This window comes from Arvicanthis niloticus, chromosome 3 (genome assembly GCF_011762505.2).
Source record: "Arvicanthis niloticus isolate mArvNil1 chromosome 3, mArvNil1.pat.X, whole genome shotgun sequence".
In the NCBI taxonomy this organism is placed as follows: Eukaryota; Metazoa; Chordata; class Mammalia; order Rodentia; family Muridae; genus Arvicanthis; species Arvicanthis niloticus.
In genome coordinates, this window is record NC_047660.1 from 128,268,366 (window position 1) to 128,291,957 (window position 23,592).

General features: G+C 43.3%; 1 protein-coding gene across 4 annotated transcripts in view; it reads left to right on the forward strand.

The window, feature by feature from the left end:
* The window catches only part of Hecw2 (HECT, C2 and WW domain containing E3 ubiquitin protein ligase 2), a 358,088-nt gene that overhangs the window by 237,276 nt on the left and 97,220 nt on the right, over window positions 1–23,592 (forward strand). For all 4 annotated transcript variants that reach the window (XM_076931910.1, XM_076931912.1, XM_076931911.1 and 1 more), the window contains 7 exons: window positions 1,741–1,883; window positions 5,806–5,906; window positions 6,299–7,672; window positions 9,260–9,355; window positions 14,135–14,285; window positions 14,877–14,980; window positions 15,431–15,555. In XM_076931910.1, coding sequence (XP_076788025.1) covers window positions 1,741–1,883; window positions 5,806–5,906; window positions 6,299–7,672; window positions 9,260–9,355; window positions 14,135–14,285; window positions 14,877–14,980; window positions 15,431–15,555 — 2,094 coding nt within the window. The remainder of the gene's footprint in view (window positions 1–1,740; window positions 1,884–5,805; window positions 5,907–6,298; window positions 7,673–9,259; window positions 9,356–14,134; window positions 14,286–14,876; window positions 14,981–15,430; window positions 15,556–23,592) is intronic.

A 23,592-nucleotide genomic window follows, 5' to 3' on the forward strand; every position in this document is an offset into this window, starting at 1 on the left:
GGGGAAAAGCTGGTTTGTTTTTTGGGGTTTGTTTGTTTGTTTGTTTGTTTTGGGTTTTTTTTGTTTTTTTGAGACAGGGTTTCCCTGTGTAGCCCTGGCTGTCCTGGCACTCACTCTGTAGACCAGGCTGGCCTCGAACTCAGAAATCCACCTGCCTCTGCCTCCCAAGTGCTGGGATTAAAGGCGTGCGCCACCACCGCCCGGCGAAAAGCTGGTTTGTATTTAATGTTTTCTAACCTTTTGCTCTAGTTTGTATTCAGTCCAAATTAAAAGAGTTTCTTTCTCTATGGGCTTTGGCAAATGTTTTCATGAACTTTAAGATTCTTGCTAGATGAGCCATTCAGGAAGTCAGCATCCCAAGAGAAGGCAGATTGTGTTGATTGGTATTTGAGAGTTTCTCACAGCGACTCTGTTGCCTGTCTTCCTAATGTATCACATCAGTGGAATCAAGCAAAGGGCTTTCTCATTAGAGCTACGCAGAGTCAAATCTGAGCAGAGACTGGCATGCCTTCTCACTGGCAAGCAGAGACTTCCCACTGTATCTCAAGGATCCAGCCTTTACATCCTAGTTCTAGAATGTTCCTAGCTAAACTTTTACCTCTGAGGGAGATGTGTAAATTAGTTAAACGGGGCCTGAGTGTTTTAGCCACAGAAGAATGTTCCAACAATGCTGTAGAGGTTATATAGCTGGAGAGAGAGAATTCATGAAATACGGGACTTGAGCATGGAGAGGCTTGTCATTGAACAGTCCTGTGTTTATGAGTGGCAGATTGTTGCTTGTGTCTTCACACCTGTTCTAAAACACCATGATGTCATAATGGCAAATGACTCTTAAAGTCCTGGCACCTCATCTACTGTGACTTGGAGCCTAGAAAATAGAAAACACTTTAAAGTGTGAGCTCTAGAAAGGCCATAGTGGATACAATAACAAAACAAGCAACAACACCCCTTCCCTCTTTCATATCTACCCTTTTTGCATTGCCCGTGAGTAAAGGCAGGGTTACCGCATGTGCTAGTCAGGCCCTGCACGCTGACCTCATCCTCGGCCTGCTGAGGAGTGTGCTTCTACCTGATGGGGTCGCTGAGAGGATGCTTTAACCATCTCTACCTCTGGAGACCAACAAACTGGGCTTCAGCTATTAGTGTGACTACCTACTCAGAGGCAGGGTGCTAATATGTAGCTTTCTTGTTTTTAGCAAGTGCTATTTTCCATTAAGCAGAATGTGAAATTCCTCTGCCCTTTGGAGAACTTCAATTATTATACTAAATAAACATAGTGGCGCCTAAATGCCACGCAGGCTAATGCTGTTCACCTTGCTGTGGATGAATGGACACTGTCAAGGAAGAGTAACTGACTCACGCTCACTTCCTGCCGCCATAGTTTACTGAGGGCCAAACCTTTAAATACAAACAGGATCGGTATTACTGATTTTCCCTTTTACTTCAGTAAATTGTGTTATGTATAATTTAATCGTTCATACTATCGCCTGTAACTACTAAACCAAGGAAGTGTATTATTGGATGAAAAAATTTGTTGCCACTCAGATTTTAAACTTTTTTGTTTTAAGAGTCTCTGTGACTTTCATTAGTTTTACCTGAATGCAGGATTGACAGTGACTGGTAATGTGAACTCTATGTGCCATCAGTTTAAGAGATACTATTTTCTGTATATAAAATGATAGGATGTTGCATTTGTCTTCTAAGCCAACATGATGTATGGTTGTTTTTTTTTTATTTTAGAAATACTCCTTTTTTGCACTTTTGACTGATGTCTTAGAAATTGAGATCAAAGACAAATTTGCCAAGAGTCGGCCCATCATCAAACGCTTCCTGGGAAAACTAACCATTCCTGTGCAGAGGCTGCTGGAGCGGCAGGCTGTCGGGTAACTGTCTCTCACTTGGGGATCCTGGGATTAGTTTGTGCCCAGACAGAAGTGACGCTTGGTAGTCCCGGGGTGTTCTTGCCAATAAGAAGCGGAATTTGTCTCTTTTAAAAAAAAAAAAAAAAGTGCCCTTATGCTCAATAAAGTGTACTGGACCCAAAATACCTTGTTTCAGTGGTACACCTCCTTGTGGTATCAATCCCCTTCCCAAATTTCACCTAGATAGCAGTCAGTGACGATTCTCATACTGTTTGGCTGGTTTGAGAGCATGTTGAAATCTTGCTATGACACCCTTTCATGAGATCATTCTACCCTCATCTTATCCTGATGAATTCCATCCGCAGGGCCTACCTTTATTCCTGAAGCACAAAAAGGCAAACTTATTTAGGGACTTAGTTTTAGTTTTTCACTCTCGTAAGCTGCCTATATAAGTTGTGAGTAGTTAAGAACTAGAACATAGGGGCTGGAGAGATGGCTCAGCGGTTAAGAGCGCTGACTTCCAGAGGTCCTGAGTTCAATTCCCAGCAACCACATGGTGGCTCACAACCATCTGTAATAAGATCGGATGTCCTCTTCTGGTGTGTCTGAAGAGAGGAACAGTGTACTCACATACATTAAATAAATAAATAAACAAACAAATAAATAAATAAATAAATCTTTAAAAAAAAGAACTAGAACACGCCACCATCCGTTGTTATGCAGTATGTAGTTTTATGTCATGAGTACTAGCAAAGTCAATACTACAAGGACTCTGGGGCAACATTAGGTCATTTTGTGTGTCTTTTTTCACTTCAGGAGAACCTTTTGAATGTGTGGTAATGTGAGCCCTCTCCTCATAGCAGTAGTGGGAGCAACCCCCTGGGATACTGGGTTCTTACCCTGTCCATCATTAGAATATGACAGGGACTTGTCCACATCATCTCAGCAACTCCAAGAGGTGGAAGATGTGGTGCTAGCCATTTCAGGGATGAGGATTCTGAGGCTGCAGGTGGGGGAGCCGAGATCAGAGCTTAGTCCCTCTGCTCTAGACCCGCTGCTCTCTGAAACATCTTGAGCACAGCTTGTAGTTGTTCCCTGCTGGAAGCTGGCCCTGCGTCTCCACTGCCCTTTGTACACCTCGAGTGCTGGCTGTAAGTGTTGCCTGTGGAGACACATTTACTGCAGGTTTCTTGGGCTTGTGTTTCCTCATCTGAAAACAGTTCCTCAGACTACAAGGTCCCTACAGCCCCCATCAAACTCACAGGTTCTGGTGGATTCCGTTCCTCTTGACTCTCAGAAAGATGTGAACGGTGTGGGTAGACAGCCCACACAAAATAAAGAGAATACAAAATTCCAGAAGCTTGGTTTATCTGGTAAAAAGCTGAGACATGACAGTTATTTTTAAGGATAATAATTATAGCTTCTAGAACATATATTTGGAGAACTTTTAAAATTATTTTTAGCATGTATCAACAGTGAATGATTATGGTGAGAATCAACTGCAATAAATCTACTGTATATCTCACTTGATTCATATTAATTATAATCATCTAATTCAGGTAATATATCTGTATCCATTTCATGTATTGACAGCAAGATTGATCGAGGAAGGACTCGATCTTGTCAGTGACCCAAACTGCCATGAACTCTCTGGTGTTTGAGTTAGTCTTCTAAAGAGCTGAACACCCACAGGAGCGACAAACCCAGTTCTGTGTGTAGTGGAAGGAAGTCCAAAATGCATTTATGAAGTGTCGGAACTGAGATGTTTCTCCATGAGTAGGCTAAAAACATTGTCATCATACCTGACAACTGATATCTGTTAATATTTCTGACCTGATTATTGTTTCCTATTGAGTAATCGATACATCTTGAAAGGGCTATACTTTGGTTAGTTATACACTTGGTGAACTGCAGCTATCTGAAGTAGGGGCTAATGTCCAGGGTATAGCTGTATGAGACAAGCTACACTTCCTAATCTGTTTTTAAAGCATTTGTTTACCATAACATTTTTCATGGCATGGCCAGCTCCCTTCCAAGAGTCTTGGCATAGTCCTAGGGTTATCATTTTCTCTGACTACTAGGGGAATGCCTCAGGCATCTAGAGAAAGTCTTTTATTTTTCATTTTTTTTCATAATAATAGTAACATACAGCATATTCTTCATAATTATATATCACAGCAGGAAGCAGCTTGAGTCTGGATAGGGCTGGGCAAGCTCAGGAGGAGAACCCAGACCTGCACTCTGTATAGTAGCATGCTCTTAACAGAGGACCTGTGAGGCACAGGCAGCTTTTCTGAACTTTGATATGGAAGAGTTGAACTGAGGACGTTTTTTTTCTCAGTTAAAATTCTTCCAGGTAATGGTTCTTATTTGGCAGTTAGTTATTATGTATACATTAAGTGCCTACTAAATGTCGAGAGATGTGTTGGGTATTGGAGATGAGACAGTAACTCGTTCTCTGCCTTAAACATGGCTTTTGCGAATCTTCTCTCATTGGTGTCACTAGTGATTTTTGGCAGAAAAAAATGGAGAAGCCATCATTTTATTTTGAGAAGAAAATGATGGTTTTATTAGATGACTAGGTGTCAGAAAGTAGAGACTGGGCCTTAGGATTTGCTGCTGGGCACACTCGCGAGTGTGCAAGCCCTTCTGTATGTCAGGAGCTCTCTAAACGGTGGGAATACAGTGGTGAGGGGGAGAAGATGCATCTCTGCCATTGCGCCAATGGCAGCTGTTATGGAGTTCTATCGAACAATTCCAATGTAATATGAAGTAAGAGGAACGCTACCCAAGGCATTCTGGAATCACAAGGCTGTGTAAAATGAGCTTGTAGTATAGAGGATGCCTGGCAGGGGCTTCTGCAGTGGGATAATGTGTATCTCATCCCAGGTCTGCCACCCAGTAGCTTCTCAGCTATGCCTTCATGTCTTCCTCCAGGAAGCAGGGTTCATGCTTCCTCCCTGGTGGCCAGGGAAGTAAAGAAAACATAACCCTAGGGCCTCCGGCAATGTGTGCATGCCCTTCAGTGAACACTTCAGTGGGAAAGCAAAATGTTTGACAGCATCAGTCTAGGGCAATAATATCAACATCATAAAAAGAGATATCTCACAACTTGATTATGCATCCAGATGAATTACCAGTTGATAAACTGAATTGTTTTTTTATATATCTAAGTATGTGTTTACAAAACAGAGCTACGTAGGTTGATACTACGAAGCTGACTTAGAGGCTTTATACTGTACAGTGGTGCAGATGTGTCTCTTCCACGAATGGCCAGTAGAGGGCAGTGAGAGAGCAGAAATAGTGTGATTTGATTAGCCTTTTGGTTGTCTGTAATTAGCCGTGAAACATCTGACTCAGGATAGGAGTTTCTTGTATTTGAATCTGGAAAATAGACATGGACTTGAAATAGCTGGATAACTCTACCCTTAGACTGGCCAACAGCCTAAGAACACCACCAACAATCCAGTTGTGATCCAGTCTAGCAGCAGACATGGGATTTGGTATTCCCCTCATTGCAGAGCACCTTGTTAGTACCTGGGACTCGGTGGTAGGCAGGTTCCTCGAGAAGGAAAGCATTAGCTCCAGTCCATTATTTTGCAGGTGAGGAAGGTAAGGTCAGCATGTGTGCACATGTACACGCATGAGCGCGCGCACGCGCACACACACACACACACACACACACACACACACGCACGCACGCACACACACAAAATAAGGGCTGCTGTCTGGAATCAACCTGGTTTTATTTTCTCATATTGTTCTCTCTCCTTTAATGTTTCCTATAATAAAACTTTCTTTTTGTCCCTGGGTCACATTGTACTCGAGCCTGTATTTACTTCAAATTCTGAAAGGTTCAAGGGGCAGCCTGTGGAACTGGGGGCGGCCTGTGGGAAGAAGGTGAAGGTACAGTCAGGATAAGGGGCTGTTTCTTCTCCTGCAGTGATCAGATGCTCAGCTACAACCTTGGCAGAAGACTCCCGGCTGACCACGTGAGTGGCTACCTCCAGTTTAAAGTGGAAGTCACGTCTTCTGCTCACGAAGGTGAGGTGTCTGCAGATGCATAAGCACATGTTAGATCTTACTCAATTTGGGAGTTAGTATTTAAATGGAATTGTTCTGTATCCGGTGCTGGAAATGGAATGGCTTTTCAGTGATTGCCAGCTTTCAAAGCACTTAGGAAAGTCTGTTTAGCAAAAAGGGCTCCAAGAATTACGTTTCCATTATGAAGCTTAGTCTACAGAGATCAGGTCTATACCTCCCACGCCAAATGTTACACAGGATACTCATTTAGCAAGGAGTGGTGAATTCTAGCATCCAGTGACACTTCCCAGAGTCACCTGTGGAATGACTGAACTCAGCAAACTGGTTAGTTTCAGGACAATAGATCTTTTTGTCTTCTATTGAATGCTCACACGTGCCGCTTCCTCATTCAGATGCATCTCCAGAGGCTGTTGGCACCATCCTCGGAGTCCACACTGTGAATGGAGACCTGGGCAGCCCTTCTGATGATGATGATATGCCAGGGAGCCATCATGACAGCACTATTTGTGCTAATGGGCCAGTGTCTGAGGACAGTGTCGCTGATGGGACCCCCAAGCATTCTTTCAGGACTAGCTCTACTCTGGAGATCGACACAGAGGACTTGATCTCTACTTCTTCAAGAAATTCACCCCCCAGAGGCCGCCAGGATTCACTCAATGATTACTTAGATGCTATTGAACACAATGGCCCCTCCAGGCCAGGGGCAGCCTCCTCCTCTGAGCGGTCCATGGGAGCCTCTCCCAAACTGAGGAGTAGTTTTCCCACCGACACAAGACTCAATGCGATGCTTCATATAGACTCAGATGAAGAAGACCATGAGTTTCAGCAAGACCTAGGCTACCCATCTTCCTTGGAGGAGGAAGGAGGCTTGATCATGTGCAGCAGGGCATCGAGAATTGATGATGGGAGCCTGACATCTCAGACCAAACCAGAGGATGACAACCTTGTTGAGAATGAGGATGCCTCTGTACATGAAACTGCTTCCTTAGAAGAGAGGCCGGAGAATCTTCCAGAGGTTGCAGAAGGCTCCTTGCTGGCAAGTACAGCCCCTGATGAAAATGAAGCCAGCCTAGAGCCTCAACCCAGTGCTGACCAGGGCAGCACTGAATTGTGTAGCTCTCAAGAAGTAGATCAGCTCACAAGTGGTACAGATGCGGGAGCTTCTGACACATCTGGAGGAAGCCGAAGAGCTGCCAGTGAGACTGAGTCCCTGGACCAGGGATCTGAACCTTCGCAGGTGTCCTCTGAGACAGAACCCAGTGACCCTGCAAGGACAGAGAGTGTGAGTGAGGCCAGTACCAGACCCGAGGGAGAGAGTGACCTGGAAGGTGCAGACAGCTCGTGCAATGAGAGTGTGACCACACAGCTGTCCTCCGTGGAGACGCGGTGCTCATCTCTAGAGAGTGCACGATTTCCTGAAACCCCGGCCTTTTCTTCTCAGGAAGAAGAAGATGGGGCCTGTGCAGCAGAGCCCACCAGCAGCGGCCCCACAGAGGGGTCACAGGAGTCTATCTGCACTCCTGGTTCTTTACCTGCTGTGCAGGTGCCCAGCAGGGAAGAGGAAGGGTCAGGGGCTGAAGCTGCTGCTTTATCTGAGCAGGGGGAGCTGGGGGAGGTCTGGCAGAGGAGGGGGAGTCTTGAGGGAGCAGCAGCTGCTGCAGCACCTGCTGATGCCACCGATAGCCAGCCCCAGGAAGATGGGGATGCTGGGGATACCCAAGGTGCCTGCGAAGGGGCCACTGCCCAGGAGGAGGGCGCCACTGGAGGTAGGATATAGAAGACAGCATGACTCTTGGCTTAAATATAACTGCTCCAAAAGAAATCATATAATTTACATATGTGTAAATACATAATTCACATATATGTAGGTATACAACTTACATATGTGTAGATATGTCATGTGCTATATGTAAATAATTTGCATGTACGTGTATATAGTTTGCATGTGTGTTGATGTATGGCTTGCAAATATGTAAATTGAAATGCAGTTTGCATGTATAGGTGAATAAGGAGGTGAATTCCTCCCCTGGGGTTCACCAATTAGCAAAAGGATTAAGAAGGGGAAGATAGGGCTGGAGAGATGGCTCAGCATTTAAGAGCACTGACTGCTCTTCCAGAGGTCCTGAGTTCAATTCCCAGCAACCACATGGTGACTCACAACCAACTGTAATGATATCTGTTGCCCTCTTCTAGTGTGTGTCTGAAGACAGCTGCAGTGTACTCAAATAAATAAAAGATAAATAAATCTTTAAAAAAAAAAAAAAAAAGAAGGGGACGATAAGGAAGCAGGTGACAAATGTGTGGGTACCTAAAGCCCTTCTTATGCATTAGGCCTCTCAGTCCAGATCTGGAGAGACCAAGGGACTTCATCCTTTGCCATTCACATAGCTAGGAAGAAGACGACATGACTTCCGTGCACATAGACCTCAGTTCAAATTCAGTCTGGAGCATCTACTGCTGACATAAGAGACATGGCAAACAGTCAAACGCTGGTGTGATGTGTAGGGGTGATGGGAGTACCTCAGCCACTCACTCTTAAAGCTCCGGACCAGGAAGTTAGTGTGACTGGGGTAGAACAGGAGGAGGGGGCACATTGTTTAAGTCTGAAGTTGCAAGTTCAGACATAAAATTTGTATTGAATCTTAGTGACTATGACTCCTAGGAATGATTTATTTAAGATGTTCTAGAGAGAGGTGGGAAAGGGGGAAAGGACAGTCTCTTGTGCCTAAATAGCACAGACTCAAAGAGGAATTATTTCTTTTCATTGACCCCAGGGCCTTGTGTTTGCATGTCAGGCAAACCCTGTATGAATGAGGCACATCCCAGCCCTAGCAATTATTTTCTTATTGTGTGATTTCTTTTCTACTAAAATTATCCTCTTCTTTTCCTGTGACTCCTATGTGGCTTTTCATTATCGTATGGCCACTTTGTGACCCTAAAGCATTAGTTATGAGCAGGTTAGAGGCAGGGAGGAGCAGGGGGAGGGTGGCTAAATGCTGGGGACATTTCTCTAGGAGCCTCTTCTGGGCCTATATCCATGTGGGAAATAAGCTGAAAGAGAATGGAGAGAGAGCCTTGGAACTGATGCTTGAATTGTTTGCTTGCTTCCTTTTTATTGAGACAGAGTCTTTCTGTGTGACCCAGGCTAGCCTGGGACTCTCTAGCCTCCTGCCTCATTCTGCTGAGTCCTGGGATTACAGCTATGTATGTGCCAGCACACCTATCCTAGGTGTGTGTTTTTGTCGTGTGTGTGTGTGTGTGTGTGTGTGTGTGTGTGTAAGGGGGGGGGGTTTGATTGATTTTGATGTAAAAGGAAAAGCAATACCTGGGTAACTTTCTACCTTTTACCCTAGGTTCTCAAAGCAATGGCCACCAGCCCTTGAGATCACTACCTTCAGTGCGCCAGGACGTCAGCCGGTACCAAAGGGTAGACGAGGCCCTCCCACCAAGTGAGCAGCTGTTAGCTAAAGGCTTACCTTACTGGCAGTGTGCAAAGGTGACAGGCAGATAGATCCTTTCCCTGGGTCCTGGAGAAGAAGGTGTCTGGGAGATGCCACTTGACCAAGTGGCTGTAATCTGGGATGCTCTGTCCAGGCACTCCTCTCTGGTACTGTTGTAAATGAAAGGGCAGCTGGGCCGAGCAAGCACTGTTCTGCCCATGGAGCCAATGCCATAGTCCACACATTTCAGGCATCGGTTGCATAAGAGAAATTAAAAAATCATGCTTCACAGCAGCATATGATTTCATTCAGGCAAGATGGGGCAGGTTATTTTTTTTTTAGAAAAACCTCACCCTGCAATGTACTAGCTTTTATCTCTTCCATCACTTTAAATTATTAAATACAGGGTCTACTTTTATCCCCTCAGGGATATGTGGGACATGCTATTAATTTTTAGAAATTAGCCTACAGAATTTTGGGGGATATAACCATTATTTGAGGATTTAAAGGGTGTGTCAGTGTTTTACTTTTAAAAGATGCCAAGTGCTTTGATAGATGGTTGAGGATTAGGGGGGTGTTGGGGGGGGATGGTTCAGAGCCTGAATAAGTGATACTCTTCACTCCTAATTAGCACAAAATATGACTTCTGCTTAAGTTTCTGGGGTCCCTGACAGTGAGATGCTGAGAGCAGCTCACTTTGATGACTGAGCACGCAGCAGCATAGATGCGGTGCTGGAGAGGCAGGTGGAGGGAGGCCTCCTGGTCCATGGTCTGTCCTATTCCCTCACTGTCTTCTCCACTCTCTGCTCACCTGTCTTGTCACATATGAGGATGAGGAGAAGATAGGACCTTCGTATTCTTCGAATAATGGGATGTAAAGAGAAGTGCAGGCCTTTCTCGTACTGAAATCCCAAGTGATTTTTGGAGGGAGCTCACAGGAGCGCTGAATGCCATCATGGCAGTTAGTCAAAGTAACTGGCTCGATCCTTCTGAAACCTGTTGTTCATCCCTCCGTTTTTTTATATGTTGGGATAAAAAAAAAATCGAATACTGTATCCTTTGGGCATATTTTGGTATAACTGGACCAGAATGGATTGGGAATGTCAGAAGAGAGTTCTAGAAGACCTTTGTATGTGAATGTAGCTCAACCATAGAGTTTCTGGGCACTGGAGAAGGGAGCGTAGCATTGCATGACTGTGTTGATAGCCAGCACCCTCCTAGTCATGCCCAGTTACTCCAGTATTTGTTGGCTGAAATTTTGATCTGGAGATTACAGTCTTAAAAGATAAGTGGTGCTTTCTTCTGAAACCGGGATCTCTGTTTATGATATTTCAGTGTCCTTGTTTAACATGGCGATAAACCCAAAGAGTAAAGGTGACTCTGTCATATCCCTTTTTAGTGAGGGGCCTGGGCAGGTGGGAAGAATTTTCTGTTCAGTCATTCACAGTACTGCCCTCCCTCACTAAAATGGGCTTACATAGCACTGATTATTAACTGAGAGGCCAGAGAAGGCCAGGGCCCAGCTTGAAGGAAGTGAGGAAGGTTAGTGAGAAGAGTAGATTGGTCATAGGCATTCCTTCCCTGTGCCCACTCCCCATACATATCAAAAATGTAAGACCTTTCCTGCCTCTGAACCCTAACTAGGGACCAGTGCTGTTGACAGTGACCTTGAGACAGTGTTACCATCACTGTGAGTGTGTCTTAGGAATCAGCTTCTCTATGAATATTCTCAGACCAAGTTGGGCATCTGACAGACCCTTTCCCTTACAACCCCCACGCACACCCAGGTACCTTGGGACACAGAGCCAGCAGGTAGTTTTTCAACCTCATTATTGCCATGTATTTGTCTACGTAGGGAAATGTTATATGGAACACTGGTGTGCAGTGTCTGTTTAGAACTAAAGTGAGGGTACAGAGCAGTCCTGGAGACCCACCCTAAGTATGTAAGGCTTAACTTGTAGCCTATTCTATAAGGTGCATGGATGACACTAAGATGTTGCTAGATCCTTTCTGAACCTGCTGTAATAAAACTGGCATTGCTTTATAGATGTGTTGACTTTTAGAAATAGAGGAAACCTTAACTGGTTCTGTCCTCTAGTTTTCTACTGAAATGGTGATGCATTGAGACATAGTAGCTTTCTGAAGGTCTCACAGCAAAAGTGTAACTAAGCTAGAAACCAGACCTTGCACCATCCAGGGTTATGTGCAGACGCCTTGAGAACCATCCCAGCATATTATTCTCTGTCGTTTTCCATCCTGATGGTGTTCACTTTATGTTACACTGTGGCAGGAGAAGAAAGTAAGGATCCAGATCCTGCCTTCTAACTCTGCCTCTTAATATTTAGTGGCATCCATCTGAAAGGAAGCATGATGGTGTGAAGTGAGTGCTCCTATGCATTCTTGTATGAAGAACAAATCTGGTCCAATAGAAAGACATTCAAGAGGTTATACCTTTCAAAGGAAGCATGGTCTTGCTGATGGTAGTGAATCATCCTACTGGCAGTGACCACTCAGGACAGAAGAATGCCAAGGACATAACAGCCTTTCCGAATCCAGTGCCAAACACCCACTTGAAGTCAGCAGTATTGCTGAGATGTGCTGTCGGATATGAATAGCCTTCAAAGTAATTCACTGTCCTGGATTCTTAGAGAGCAAATCTGTGGTTCTGGCGTCTTATTCTTCCTATTGCACATTAAAAAAAAAAAATGTCTTTAATGAATGATTAGTTAGGGTTATTTCTGGGCTTTGTGAAAAGCAAATAAAAGGATTATTGCTTTTTATAGAATTATATCACTTAAAATAATTTGTTTTCTTATTACATGGTTTGCAAAAGACACAAGAGTAACTATATTTGGGGGAATCCTTCTAAATCTCTCCATTTTGCTGCCCATATAATCTGTTAAGCAGGATGCATACACATCTCCTTAGGTAAATCTTTACTTAGTTATTTCCAAGGAAACAACTCCATCTCTGAAGGCTTTGGGGGGTTGGACCTTTCTTTGGTCAGGGAGTGGAAGGTATGCAGCGCTTGTGCTTTCTTTCTGCCTCAACTGCCAGAGCTTTAGAGCCAATTCTTAGTAACAGCCTTAACATGTAAGCGTTGCTGGATGCTGTCTCGTTCCTTTACTTGGTTTTCTCTTCTGTTTTTAATCTCTGACCTGTTCTGCTTTTTGTTGTTTTCATCGAGAGCTACTGTAACCAGACTTGGGGGCAGCTTTGCTACCTGTTTTCATGTGTTTGGCTTGACATGCTCTCCATGGGTAAATGATCACAACTGTTGTACGATAGAAATGAGATGGAACAATTGGCCCTTGAGATATTTGGGACAAGCAAGTGTACAGGAGCCAAACAAGACTTCAGAGCAGATCAAAGGGGTTGGAAATGCTTACCATTGTGCGTCACACTGGGCAGGGTGAGGCCTTCCAGAAATGTCCTTTTGGTGAAGTTGTAGCTGTGCCCAAAGAGTTCAGATGTGTAGGCAGCTTCATGGTGCCTGTCTTACCTTGGAACGTGAGTGGCATTTAGAGGCTGTTGTCTGTGTGGTTCTTTATCTCTGCTCAACTTTTCTTCTCTTGACAGTTGTAACAATGGCCATGGTTGGTATAAGATGCTTCTCCACTCACAGCTAAAGCAGTGGCCCTTACTGGTGGCCTTGCACAGTGGGCCTGCAGTGCAGGCTTTGCAACCCTAAGAGTTTGGTTGAGATAGTTGTTCCATTCACTTCCCGCCCGAATACCACAGGTAGTGAGAACTATGTCTTCCTTGTGGGCTCCTACCCAGTTCCAGAGAGTCTGTTGATGACTTTTGTGATCACGTGGAAAATCTGAGCTAATTGTACTTCTCTGGAGAAAAGTGTTAATTAATTTTTAATATGGATGTAGAAAGATTTTTCCTAAATTAAAAAAAAAAAGGGTGTCTGGTATATTTGTGTTTACTGTATAGTCCTCCTCCCAGTGGTAATTCATTCTGAAAATCTGTCCTGTTGAAAACAATCAGCCTATGCTCTGTCAATTTAGACAGGGAGTGGCCGTCTGGGCACAGGAACAAGGTTCTGAAGACAAGACCTGCTCTCTGATTTTACTGAACGTGCAGTTGTACAGTGGTTTACAGAGACCAACACACTTACTGTGCCACTTAGTATGCAATTCAGTAATCTTCCAAAGCTTCATATTTATCTAAAGTTGGAGGGAAGAAATTGTCCTTGCTTGGAAAATATCTTTGTTGCCAGGAGAGAGCAGATTGAAATGTGTGGCTAATGATGCTGGTTGGTCACTGTGAATTGTGTGGATGGCTGTCTGGCTGATTTCCTTCCAAAGCACAGATCTGCCACTGTTGTGTATAAACACCCATGTGGAGGTTTTTCCTAAAGCGATAAGGGAAACAACGGAAACAAGGGAGCTAAAGAAGGAAGAAAAAGATAAAATTTGGGTGAAAAATAAATACCATTTTTTATGTGAAACTCTGAAAAATATTATGATACCCACTACATGTACTTTTCCAACCGGCGCGTACACATGGAGGGCAAGGGAGGTGAAAGAGTCTTTACATTTAGAAAGTCTTTTTAAAAAAAGAATTTTGTATTATGCATGCTGCAGAGACTTAATAACTAGTAACAACAGTTTCCCAAGTGGACTTGGGAGGAAGCTAGGCTACGCAGTGAGGTATATGTTATTAGCCACAAATTATAGCGTGTGTGTGAGAGAGAGAAACCATGTGTTGAACTTAATGAACCACCTTTCTGGCCCAGCTCCTCCTCCTTATCCCTCTTGGTGCCTTCCTGCTCTTTAGACTGGGAGGCACGAATTGACAGCCACGGCAGAATCTTCTACGTGGACCATGTAAACAGAACCACAACGTGGCAGCGGCCTACAGCTCCCCCTGCCCCACAGGTCCTGCAGAGATCTAACTCCATACAGCAGATGGAGCAGCTGAACCGCCGGTGAGCATTCTCGATCACACTACTTCTCTCTTCTGTGGTTGGGCTTTTACGTGTACAGCATAGAAGACTTGGCTGTTTCTTCCAACTTTAATGTCCTCTCACTTAGCTAAATCTGCACTTCTCTCGAAAAAGAAAATAAAGCATAAACATATGTACACACTTGCATTGTTGGGAAACTCCAGAGGAAGTAATCTTAATGTCTATAGTCAGGCAAAAGCATTGGATTTTAGTAAGGCAGACATACACATTTAGGATTTGGAGCCAAACTTCTGACCTCAGAAATCTCCCCTTACAATGCAGTGTTATCCACTTCACCTGTTCAACGCAGTCATTCTTGGCCAAAAACTAATTGCTGTAGAACATAAACCTGTTCTTTCCTTCATTAGAGATGGCTTTTCTTTGGTTAAGGGACTCGGTTGGTCTAAGTTTTGTCAGGTTGTCAGGAAAACTATAAATGGTGGAGGGTAGAGCTTCAGTGCATTGTCATTTACACACGGGGTAGCTCTCAAGGGCGAGGATGGGACCCTGGGAGGCAGCGGCTGAGGCTGGTGGCCTGGAGGTCGGCATGTAATCCCAGGTTTATGCTTTTAGTTATCAGAGCATCCGCAGAACCATGACTAATGAGAGGCCTGAGGAAAATACCAGTGCTATCGATGGGGCAGGGGAGGAGGCCGACTTTCACCAAGCCAGCGCAGGTAAGAACGAGCCTTCGGCTGTGACCCCATAAGTGTAGCAGAGAAGCCAGGATTTCTAAGAAATGAGCTGCTCTTTAAGAGAACGGCACTTTCCTAAGGTCTGAAAAACGAAGGTTTTAAAAAAATATCAAAATTCAACACAAGTCTTTCTAAACACTTAACCTTTTATGAGTTCTGAGGAGAAGTATCACAAAACCAAGCAGATGATATATCATCATAGTCTCTAAGTCTGTGTCGAAATGGAACAAGACTCTGGCCATCTTTAAGAAGCTTTGGACGCATTAGCACTGTTCACAGCAATTAAAAATTAGTGTCATTAAGAACAGTCAGGTTCATGCATGCATTTTTTGGCAAATAAAAAACAATGTAGTCTAGGGGGTTGAAGTCGCAGCAAATGTAAGGACCGTTTGCACTGTTTAGTTCTGAAGCCTTTATGATCCGTCTGCTTAGACTTCCGTCGGGAGAACGTCCTGCCCCACTCTACCTCCAGATCCAGGCTCACACTGCTGTTACAGTCGCCCCCTGTGAAGTTCCTCATCAGCCCAGAGTTCTTCACCGTGCTGCATTCTAACCCTGTGAGTAGCAAATCTTGGTGGAACATTCCAGAAAAACAACAGGCCAAAGAAAATGACCCTTCCTCGGGGAATGATCATAGGGGTTGTCAGAGAGTTCCCTGAGTTCTTAGCATGTCCCAAACCCTGTCGAGTACCGTGGGTTTTAAACCACCACGCCAGATAAACTTAGTATATGTAACAGACATCCAAAAGATCAAACAAACGAAAACAAAAAACCTTTGGAACTGACCAGCGTATAAGCAGCAAAAATTTATTTTTCCGATGTTTTGAGTGCCATGAAGTTCAGGATCATTTCCGTTGATCTGGAGTCAGGTGATGTCCTGCTAATATCTTTCATGGATGGCACCTTGCTGATGGCTGCCTTCCGTTCTGCTTTTAGGAGGCTCTGCTACTTAGAATTAGGCTTATCCACCAATGAGTTACCATATCCTGATGAAAATCGTCATTGGTGATTAGGTTTCAGCAAATGTATGAGGATGGGCACATAATCAAACTGTTGCAGGGGGTCATCCCAGGAGTCTCCGAGCTTAGCGGGTGGCTTTGATAAAGATGCTAACTGGAGAAAGGCTGTCTTAACTGTATATGGAGTGACATAAAATAAGGAAACATTGCCTGTAAGTTCAGCTGGGTAGAGCCCATTCATCAGGGCATGAACTGAGGGGAGCCTCTTGTAGAGAAGGAACCAGTAGGAGAGGAAGTAGCTGCAGAAAGTTACGAAGATTTGGTGGGTTAGAAACTGCGGATTCGACACTAAAGATGGCCTTGAATGGTAACATTCTCACATTAATAAGTGATAATGACAGGAAGTGAGGATGAAGGGAAAAATATTGAGTGTGGCAAAACAAATGAAATATCTTAGGGAAATCAGACTAGGCTAAAGGAGAAAGTAGATGCTGGCTTGGTCCGAGTACCTGGAGATGTCTGTGCAGTGGTTTCTGTGTACCTGTTTACTGATATTTATGCATTTCTGCCTAACATTATAAGCATGTGCATCTACCTATATTAACAGGTTTATGTCCTATGTTATGTCCTGATTTACAGGTTTAAATAGAAATAAAAAGGACTTGGTTAGAGGGTGAGCATGAATAGTTTGGTATTTATCTTCGCAGCCTGTGGGAAGGTAGGCTTTTGCACGTTTGCCAACTCCTGGGTTATGTACGAGGTACTGAGCCAAGCTGTAGGAACATATAGGCGACAGCACCTGTGGGTCTTGGAATCCCAGCCATGAAAACACATTCCAGCGTTTTGTTGACTATGCAGTAGCAAGGGTGGGGACTGTGAGTGTATAGCTCCGCCAGGAATGCACAGGGAAGGGGCCATAGCTGGGAATACATTTGCAAAGGGTTCTGAAGGCTGAATAGGAGCTTGCCTTAGAAACAGTGACATCAAGAGCACTCTAGATAGAAGGAACAGGGCCTATAAAGGAAAATATTCATGTGATAATCACTGCAGCTGGACTGAGAGCCTGGGACACAGGGAAAGTCAGGTTTGGAGCTACCTGAACTCAGATGTGTGTGTAGGATGGTTTTAGGGGGTAGACTTCTATACAAAGAAGAATAGACTAATGTTTAGAATTGTCACAAGACATAAAAACTATCATGCTATGCACAGAAGGGCTTTGGGCTTAGAGTCAGATAACACAAGCTTTTATTTATTTGTCTGTTTAATCATTTTCTTCATATTTATTAAGTCCCCATGATTTCCCTGGCATGGTCTAGACTTGGGGAGTAGAGTGGTAAGCAAGACAGGCCAAGTGAGATGGAGGCAGCAGAACAATGACGTTTTAATAATGAGGTATGACAGGGGCGAGGGCAGGGAGCAAGCAACGTGGACTTCAGGGGGCTTGGGTGGCCAACAGGCATCTCCACAGGAGCCATGTCCACACGGTTGCAAGATATCAAGGGACAGCAAAGCCTCTTTGCTAAGCAGAGTTATGCCTTGGGGACAGGAGTTTGACACGCTACACAGTAAGTTTGGAGAACTGAACATAAAAGCTGAATGTGGTGTTTACACGATCTGGGAGTAAATTTGGGCGTTGCGTGAACTTTATCCTAACTGTGTTTCTTCTGCGGGAGTGACTTGGACTTCTAAAAGTTCTTTCTGGATGCTATGCAGAGAACGGGCCCTCTGGCTAGGCATAGAAGCGTCTTGGACTAGTGCATATCACTGGAGATTGAGCTGTGTGAAGCTCTGTGTGCTGTGTTCAGGGGGCGGGGGCGGGGGCGGGGGCGGGGGGGGGGAGAACATTGCTGCTTCTAACCGTTTGGAATATGTGGAAGAAAAAGGCTTCCTGTTGTTCAAGAGCTCTCTTGGTCCGCCCAGAGCCCTGGGTTCCAACCCAGATGAACTAAATATGTTGTATTACTGTAACTAACCCCAGGGAGAGGTGGAAGCAAGCAGAGGATCACAAGTTCAAGATCATCTTCGGCTTCCTAGCAAGCAGAAGCCAGCCTGAGTGACATGAGACTCTGTGGAATGGGGGAGGAGGCTATCTGCATTCATATATGTGTATGAGTGTGGGTTTTTTTTTTTTAAATAAATTTGTCGATTAGAGGAATTATTGTACATGCTTTACAAATAACCGTAAGAAGATGCTGCTGCTTTTTGCCACCCTTATTAATGTACAAGTGTATTGGAACGGGAGTGCTTTGTGTTGATAAGTAAGATGGCAGTAAACAGGAGAGCTGGACCCCGGACTCCAGCTGCTGAGGTCATTGCCTTTTCAGTTGTGCCAGGAAATACGTTTCTTCACTTTGTATCTGTGAGCTGTCCCTGATGTAACAGCTCGATTTGATGTGAGGTTTCGTTAGCATGTCATCTCCATCGGGTTCTTTGGTCTACAAAACCTTCTCTGTAAAGAGGCAGAGTATAAACATTTTAAGACAAGGACAATATGTAGACCTGTATGCCAGGAAGGCTTTAGTGATATCTTGTTTGTAGTCAGACAGTTGGCCCATAGTCTGGACAGGTCGCCAAACAAGGAATCAAGCGCTGGTTTTTATTTACCATTTTCTGCAGTGTGGATTCTTCCCAACCACCCACTGAGTTCAGACTACTAGTGCCATCACTAAGTGGGGCTTCTGACTTCTCTGCCTTGGCTGTCAGCTGCAATCTCCTGTCCCTGCAGTATCATTAACTAATGGATGAACTGTGGTTCAAAGCTGGGGTTTTTAACTGGACAGGTTTTTCTTTTTTTTTTCAGATAAATGCAAATTGTTGGTTCTTTGCAGGCTCTGATCTAACAGGGCTGCAGTGAGTCCCAGGAGTCTGTGTGGTCCTTTAAGTAAACATGGCCTAGCTGCGTTCCTGGAAGCTGAGGCCTGTAAGCCCTGGACACTGGCATACAGCAGCTCAACTCAGGCTTTCTTGCACACTCTCTTTTCATGAGATGCTAGCTTTCTCTGTTCTACACTTGGGTGCGATTTTAAAATTCCTTTCTGTAGTTAAAAAAACATTCTTCTCTAAAGGTTTTGCTTTTTTTTTTTCTTCCTTCTACCCCAACTGTATTCATTACTGGCTAAAAAGATGAGTGTCTATAAAATTTAAATTCTGTAAGTAAGGAAGTCTTATTTTATGACTTATATTTGGCACAAATTAAAGTTTCTAGAATTTTCGTTAAGGTCTTAGGTATGGATGTATAGGCATAACCTTTTTACAGACATGGTTATTTTTTTTTTTCTTATTTGGGGGTATCAAATGTTATAAAGTAAACTTTCTTGAATTTTTAGTTTACTTTTTATTTTTCCTAGTTTTTGATTGAATTCTTTGTGGTGTACAGCTGTTTCAGTAAATCCTTATTTATGTTATTGTAAATATTCGACATTCAAAATAAGCGTTGAGATTTGAACCTCTCTCCTTGTTTATTAAAACAATTTGGAGAAATGAGCTGTGGTGAGAGGTCAGCATAGATCCCATGGCATCAATTCACATAATGATCCATGCTGGTAAGAGCAAGCATCAACAGGCACACAGTTGCCAAAACAATGAGGAAAACTGACAGGCTTGATGCGTCTCATGTGTGTTATGGTAACTTTCACGCAGATTCTACTGCCCTCTTCTGGTGGAGATCAAAATTGTCCCCAAACTTAAAGATTTTGTTACTCGTGCCCAATGTTTTGGGGTTGAGATGCCTGTGTTTGTCTAACTTACGTGATGCGTAAGTTCATTTAATTTTATGTAGCAGAATGATATCTTCAACGTACACGCTAAAATTATTACCCTGATTCTTAATGATCTTTAGAAATGCATTCATTCACTTATTAAAGTTCTTAGATCTTAGTAAGGAAAAGTTGTCTTAAAGTTTATAAATATCTTGAACATACTCTTAACCATCAAGAGTTACTGCTGTCACACAGTAGAGGAACTGACAGTTTACAGGGGATCCTGCTAATCTGAGCAGTAGAGGAACTGACAGGTTACAGGGGTTTCTGCTAATGTGCGTGCTCTTCCATGTTACTGTGAAACACTATTTAAAACTTGGTGAAACAATTTAAAATGAAATGATCTAAAATCAAATCAAGTAGAAATACTATTAATGCAGGTTGTAGCATACAGGACTATTTCCATATACCAGCTGGCCTATTCTGGAAGCAGTATTTCTTGCTTTTGTTATTAGTAAGTTGTGTTTAGTGAGTGATGTACAACATCACTGCCTTGCTCCTTAGGAACACGAGAGGCACTTGCTAGCAAGTCAGTGAGGTTATTTTCCAGATCTAAATTCAGATTACCTATGCTTGATGAAAATTTTCTGAGTGGAAGGTGTTGTTCGGGAGTGGTGTTTTTAGTGGCTTTTTTTTTTTTTTTAAATTGGTGGAAAAAGATGAAATTAGAGCCAGCAATCCAGGAGCTTTGGCCACCACATCATGAAAGAAGAACTTCAACTTCAATTAATCCAGGATCAGATTGTCATTACTAAGAACCGAGTGTTTCATATTTTGCAAACAACCAAAGAAGCATTCCCTTTAACTTAGTTTCAATATTTTTCACTTCTAAAGCCTCACACACTAGCCAAAGATGACCATTTAAGCTCTAATGGGATTAGTTTTAGCAAAATTCTGCCAACGGAGTCCTTCACTCAGCCACTGAGTCCTGACTTCTGATTGGGAAGTGGGCAGCATAGACGTGAGAGGCTGGGAAAGGCAGGCTTGGAGTGCAAAGGGAATGCTAAAAGGGGTGTTGCTTCCCATGAGGGGAAACCCAAACTTTACATTAGTCAGACATCATTTAAAGGTGCCTCGTCTCCTGCTAACATTCGCCTGCTCAGTTAGCCACAGTGGAGTCCATTCAGATTCCCAGTGAGATCATTTGCCATGATACATGGCATTGACTGTGTTCTAACCTACTGTTCTGAATGAGAAATCCGATCCTTTTACCTAACTAGAACCCCTGACCCCCAGAGGGGAAATGAGGAGCCCTCTTTTCTCTTAATGCTGGGCCTTGCCAAAGTCACCCTCCACTAAGACCTACTCTGAGTGTTTCTTCACTGGATCAAGGGCCTTACTCTTAGCTTTGCTGGCTTCGCCAGTTTGTTCCAGCATGTTCTTCACCCTGTGACTTTTGCAATTCTCACTATAATGGACCATCTTCCTGCTTTTGAGTGCTCAGGTCTGTGTCCTCAGGGTTTCACACAGGCAGAACTTAGCACATAGTTAATGACAGGTTATGAGACCCCCTCAGTTAACAGAAAGTGGGCTGCCAGCCCATAATCATCAAAGGCTGAAAGTAGAAGATAGTTTTACTACTATATTTGTCTGTCTAACATAGCTAGATTGGGAGAAACCCCCTCATACAGTCTTTTAATTACATATATAATGTATTTCATCATGGCCTTTAACTCTTCAAAGCAATTTCATATTCTTAATTCTACTGGGTTTGAGTCTTACTATGTTATGAAAAAGATTAGAAGACTTATTATTACTCCTTCTCATAGTTGACCAAATTGAGGCAAATGAGATTAAGTGTTTTTGTCACTGCAGCTGTGACAATATAATTTTATGTAAACTGGAATACAAATATCTTTTTAAACTTTAGCTGTATCTCTAACTATATACATGTATACATATTATACATTGTATATGTATATGTATACATATATACACACAACAGTGTACATGTTATATGTTTGCATATATGTTTGTTCAAAAATACTTTATTTATGAAAATGTAGTTGTCTGGAAAGGTGTTTTCTTTAGACCCTGACAGTCATGTGAATGTTTTTTTCAGAGACTTGAAAAGGCTGTGAATCTAATGATTGTTTACTACTTACTAATGAGGGGAAAAAATACTTCTTACACTTAATTTACTTTGATAGATGTTTTTTTCCAAGATCAGTCAAACCTGGCGCTGTGTTGTGTGTCTCGATGAGTGGGGAGGAGGAAGATAAAAGGATATAATTAATTATAAGACCTAGGTAAGATTCCCACGATTAAGGAGCTGTCCATTCAAAGGGAATTACACCAAGCCCATGGGTTCCTGATTCTAACTGCCATGTCCTGCTCTACTGGTGTTCTTCTGCCTCTCCTTAGTAAACAGGAGGAATGTGCCTGGTGCTCTAGATTAGGAATTCCTGTGTCCTGTCTACTTGGCACACCCACTTAGAACAATGGCCCGTGAATGGTCTCTTCCACACAGTCATCATGCAATAGTTTGTTCACTGGGAGCCTTGTTAGAGAGTACGACTTGAAAGCTCTTTGTCACAGCCACACAGACTGGCGTGGTCTTTGGCGTTGAAGCTTGCCTTGGTCGTGTGCAAACATGAGGAGGACAGAGCCAATGCAGGAAGCATGAGCCTGCTGGTGGCAGTGTAAACTTCAAGTCAAGGGTAAGCACGGGATAAAGTATTAGCGAGTCCACATTTCTCGCTGGCAACCTCCAGATAATTTTGTTTGTCCTCCCCGTTTTCATGATATCGTTTTCCCATATTCTTCTGTCCCCTGAGCCCCTGCCTGCTTTGCAGTACTGAGGCCCTGGACCACACAACTGCTTCCAGCCATCAAAAACAATGCTCATTTAGACTGGAGGGTTGAAATACTTAAAGGTGTTTGAGACTCCAGTTTAAGAAGCTAAGGTTGGAGATTGTTCATTATTCATTATAGCTAATCATACTCCCTCTTTTTCTCTCTCCCTCCCTGCTTCCCTTCATTTTCCCTCCCTCTTTCCTTCCCTCCCTCCCTCCTTCCATTCTCTCTCCTTCTATGTGTTTTGATAGGGAAAATATTTTAAATACAAAGCAAAAGCTATCTATGATAAGGAGCTAATGAGAACACTTTTTGTTGCACATGAAGAAGGCACTAAAACACATGCCAGTGACTTAAGCTAACAAAGGGTTATTTCTCTTTCCAAATCAGGTTATTAGGGTTCTCCGGATCCCAACACACTCACAAGCCAGGCTTGAGAGTTCCCACTTTCTGTGCTTTCTACACCAAAGGAAAGAAAGCTTCATAAGGATTCCCAATGGCTCATAAATTCTGTGAGCTAAACGTGACTACACTGAAGGCCCCTAGAGAGAGGGCTGTCACATGTATTCATCTTTTAAATAATACTGGACACAGTGTCGACAGTCGATGGTTATTACATTGACACAGTTTCCAGATACTCTGATGTCTTTGGGGGTTACTTTGGACTGTCTTAGACAGGAAGAAATAACAAATCCCATGAAGAAAAATTCAAAGACACCCTTTCCCCAAACTCAACTACTCCTAGTATCTCTGAGATGCTGAAGATAAGGGGACCTGGAAGCCCTTTCATTCTGTCTGTGAAGAATAGAATTCCAGGGTGGATCATTTCTAGCCTAGTCAGTTTCCTAGATATCATAACCTTCCTACTGATTCCAGAGCACAGATCCCATAGAGGCGTTCCCTTTCTGCTCCCTAACACATGTATTAGCCCATGCATTTGTTGAATAACCAGTGTTATTCAACACTGTGGGAAGTCTGTGACATAAGCAGTCTTTGCAATCTTTGATAATGAGTTGAAACTGCAGTCTTTATGATAAGACCGTCTTTTTTTTTCTTTTGTTTGTTGTGATAGAGTGGTATT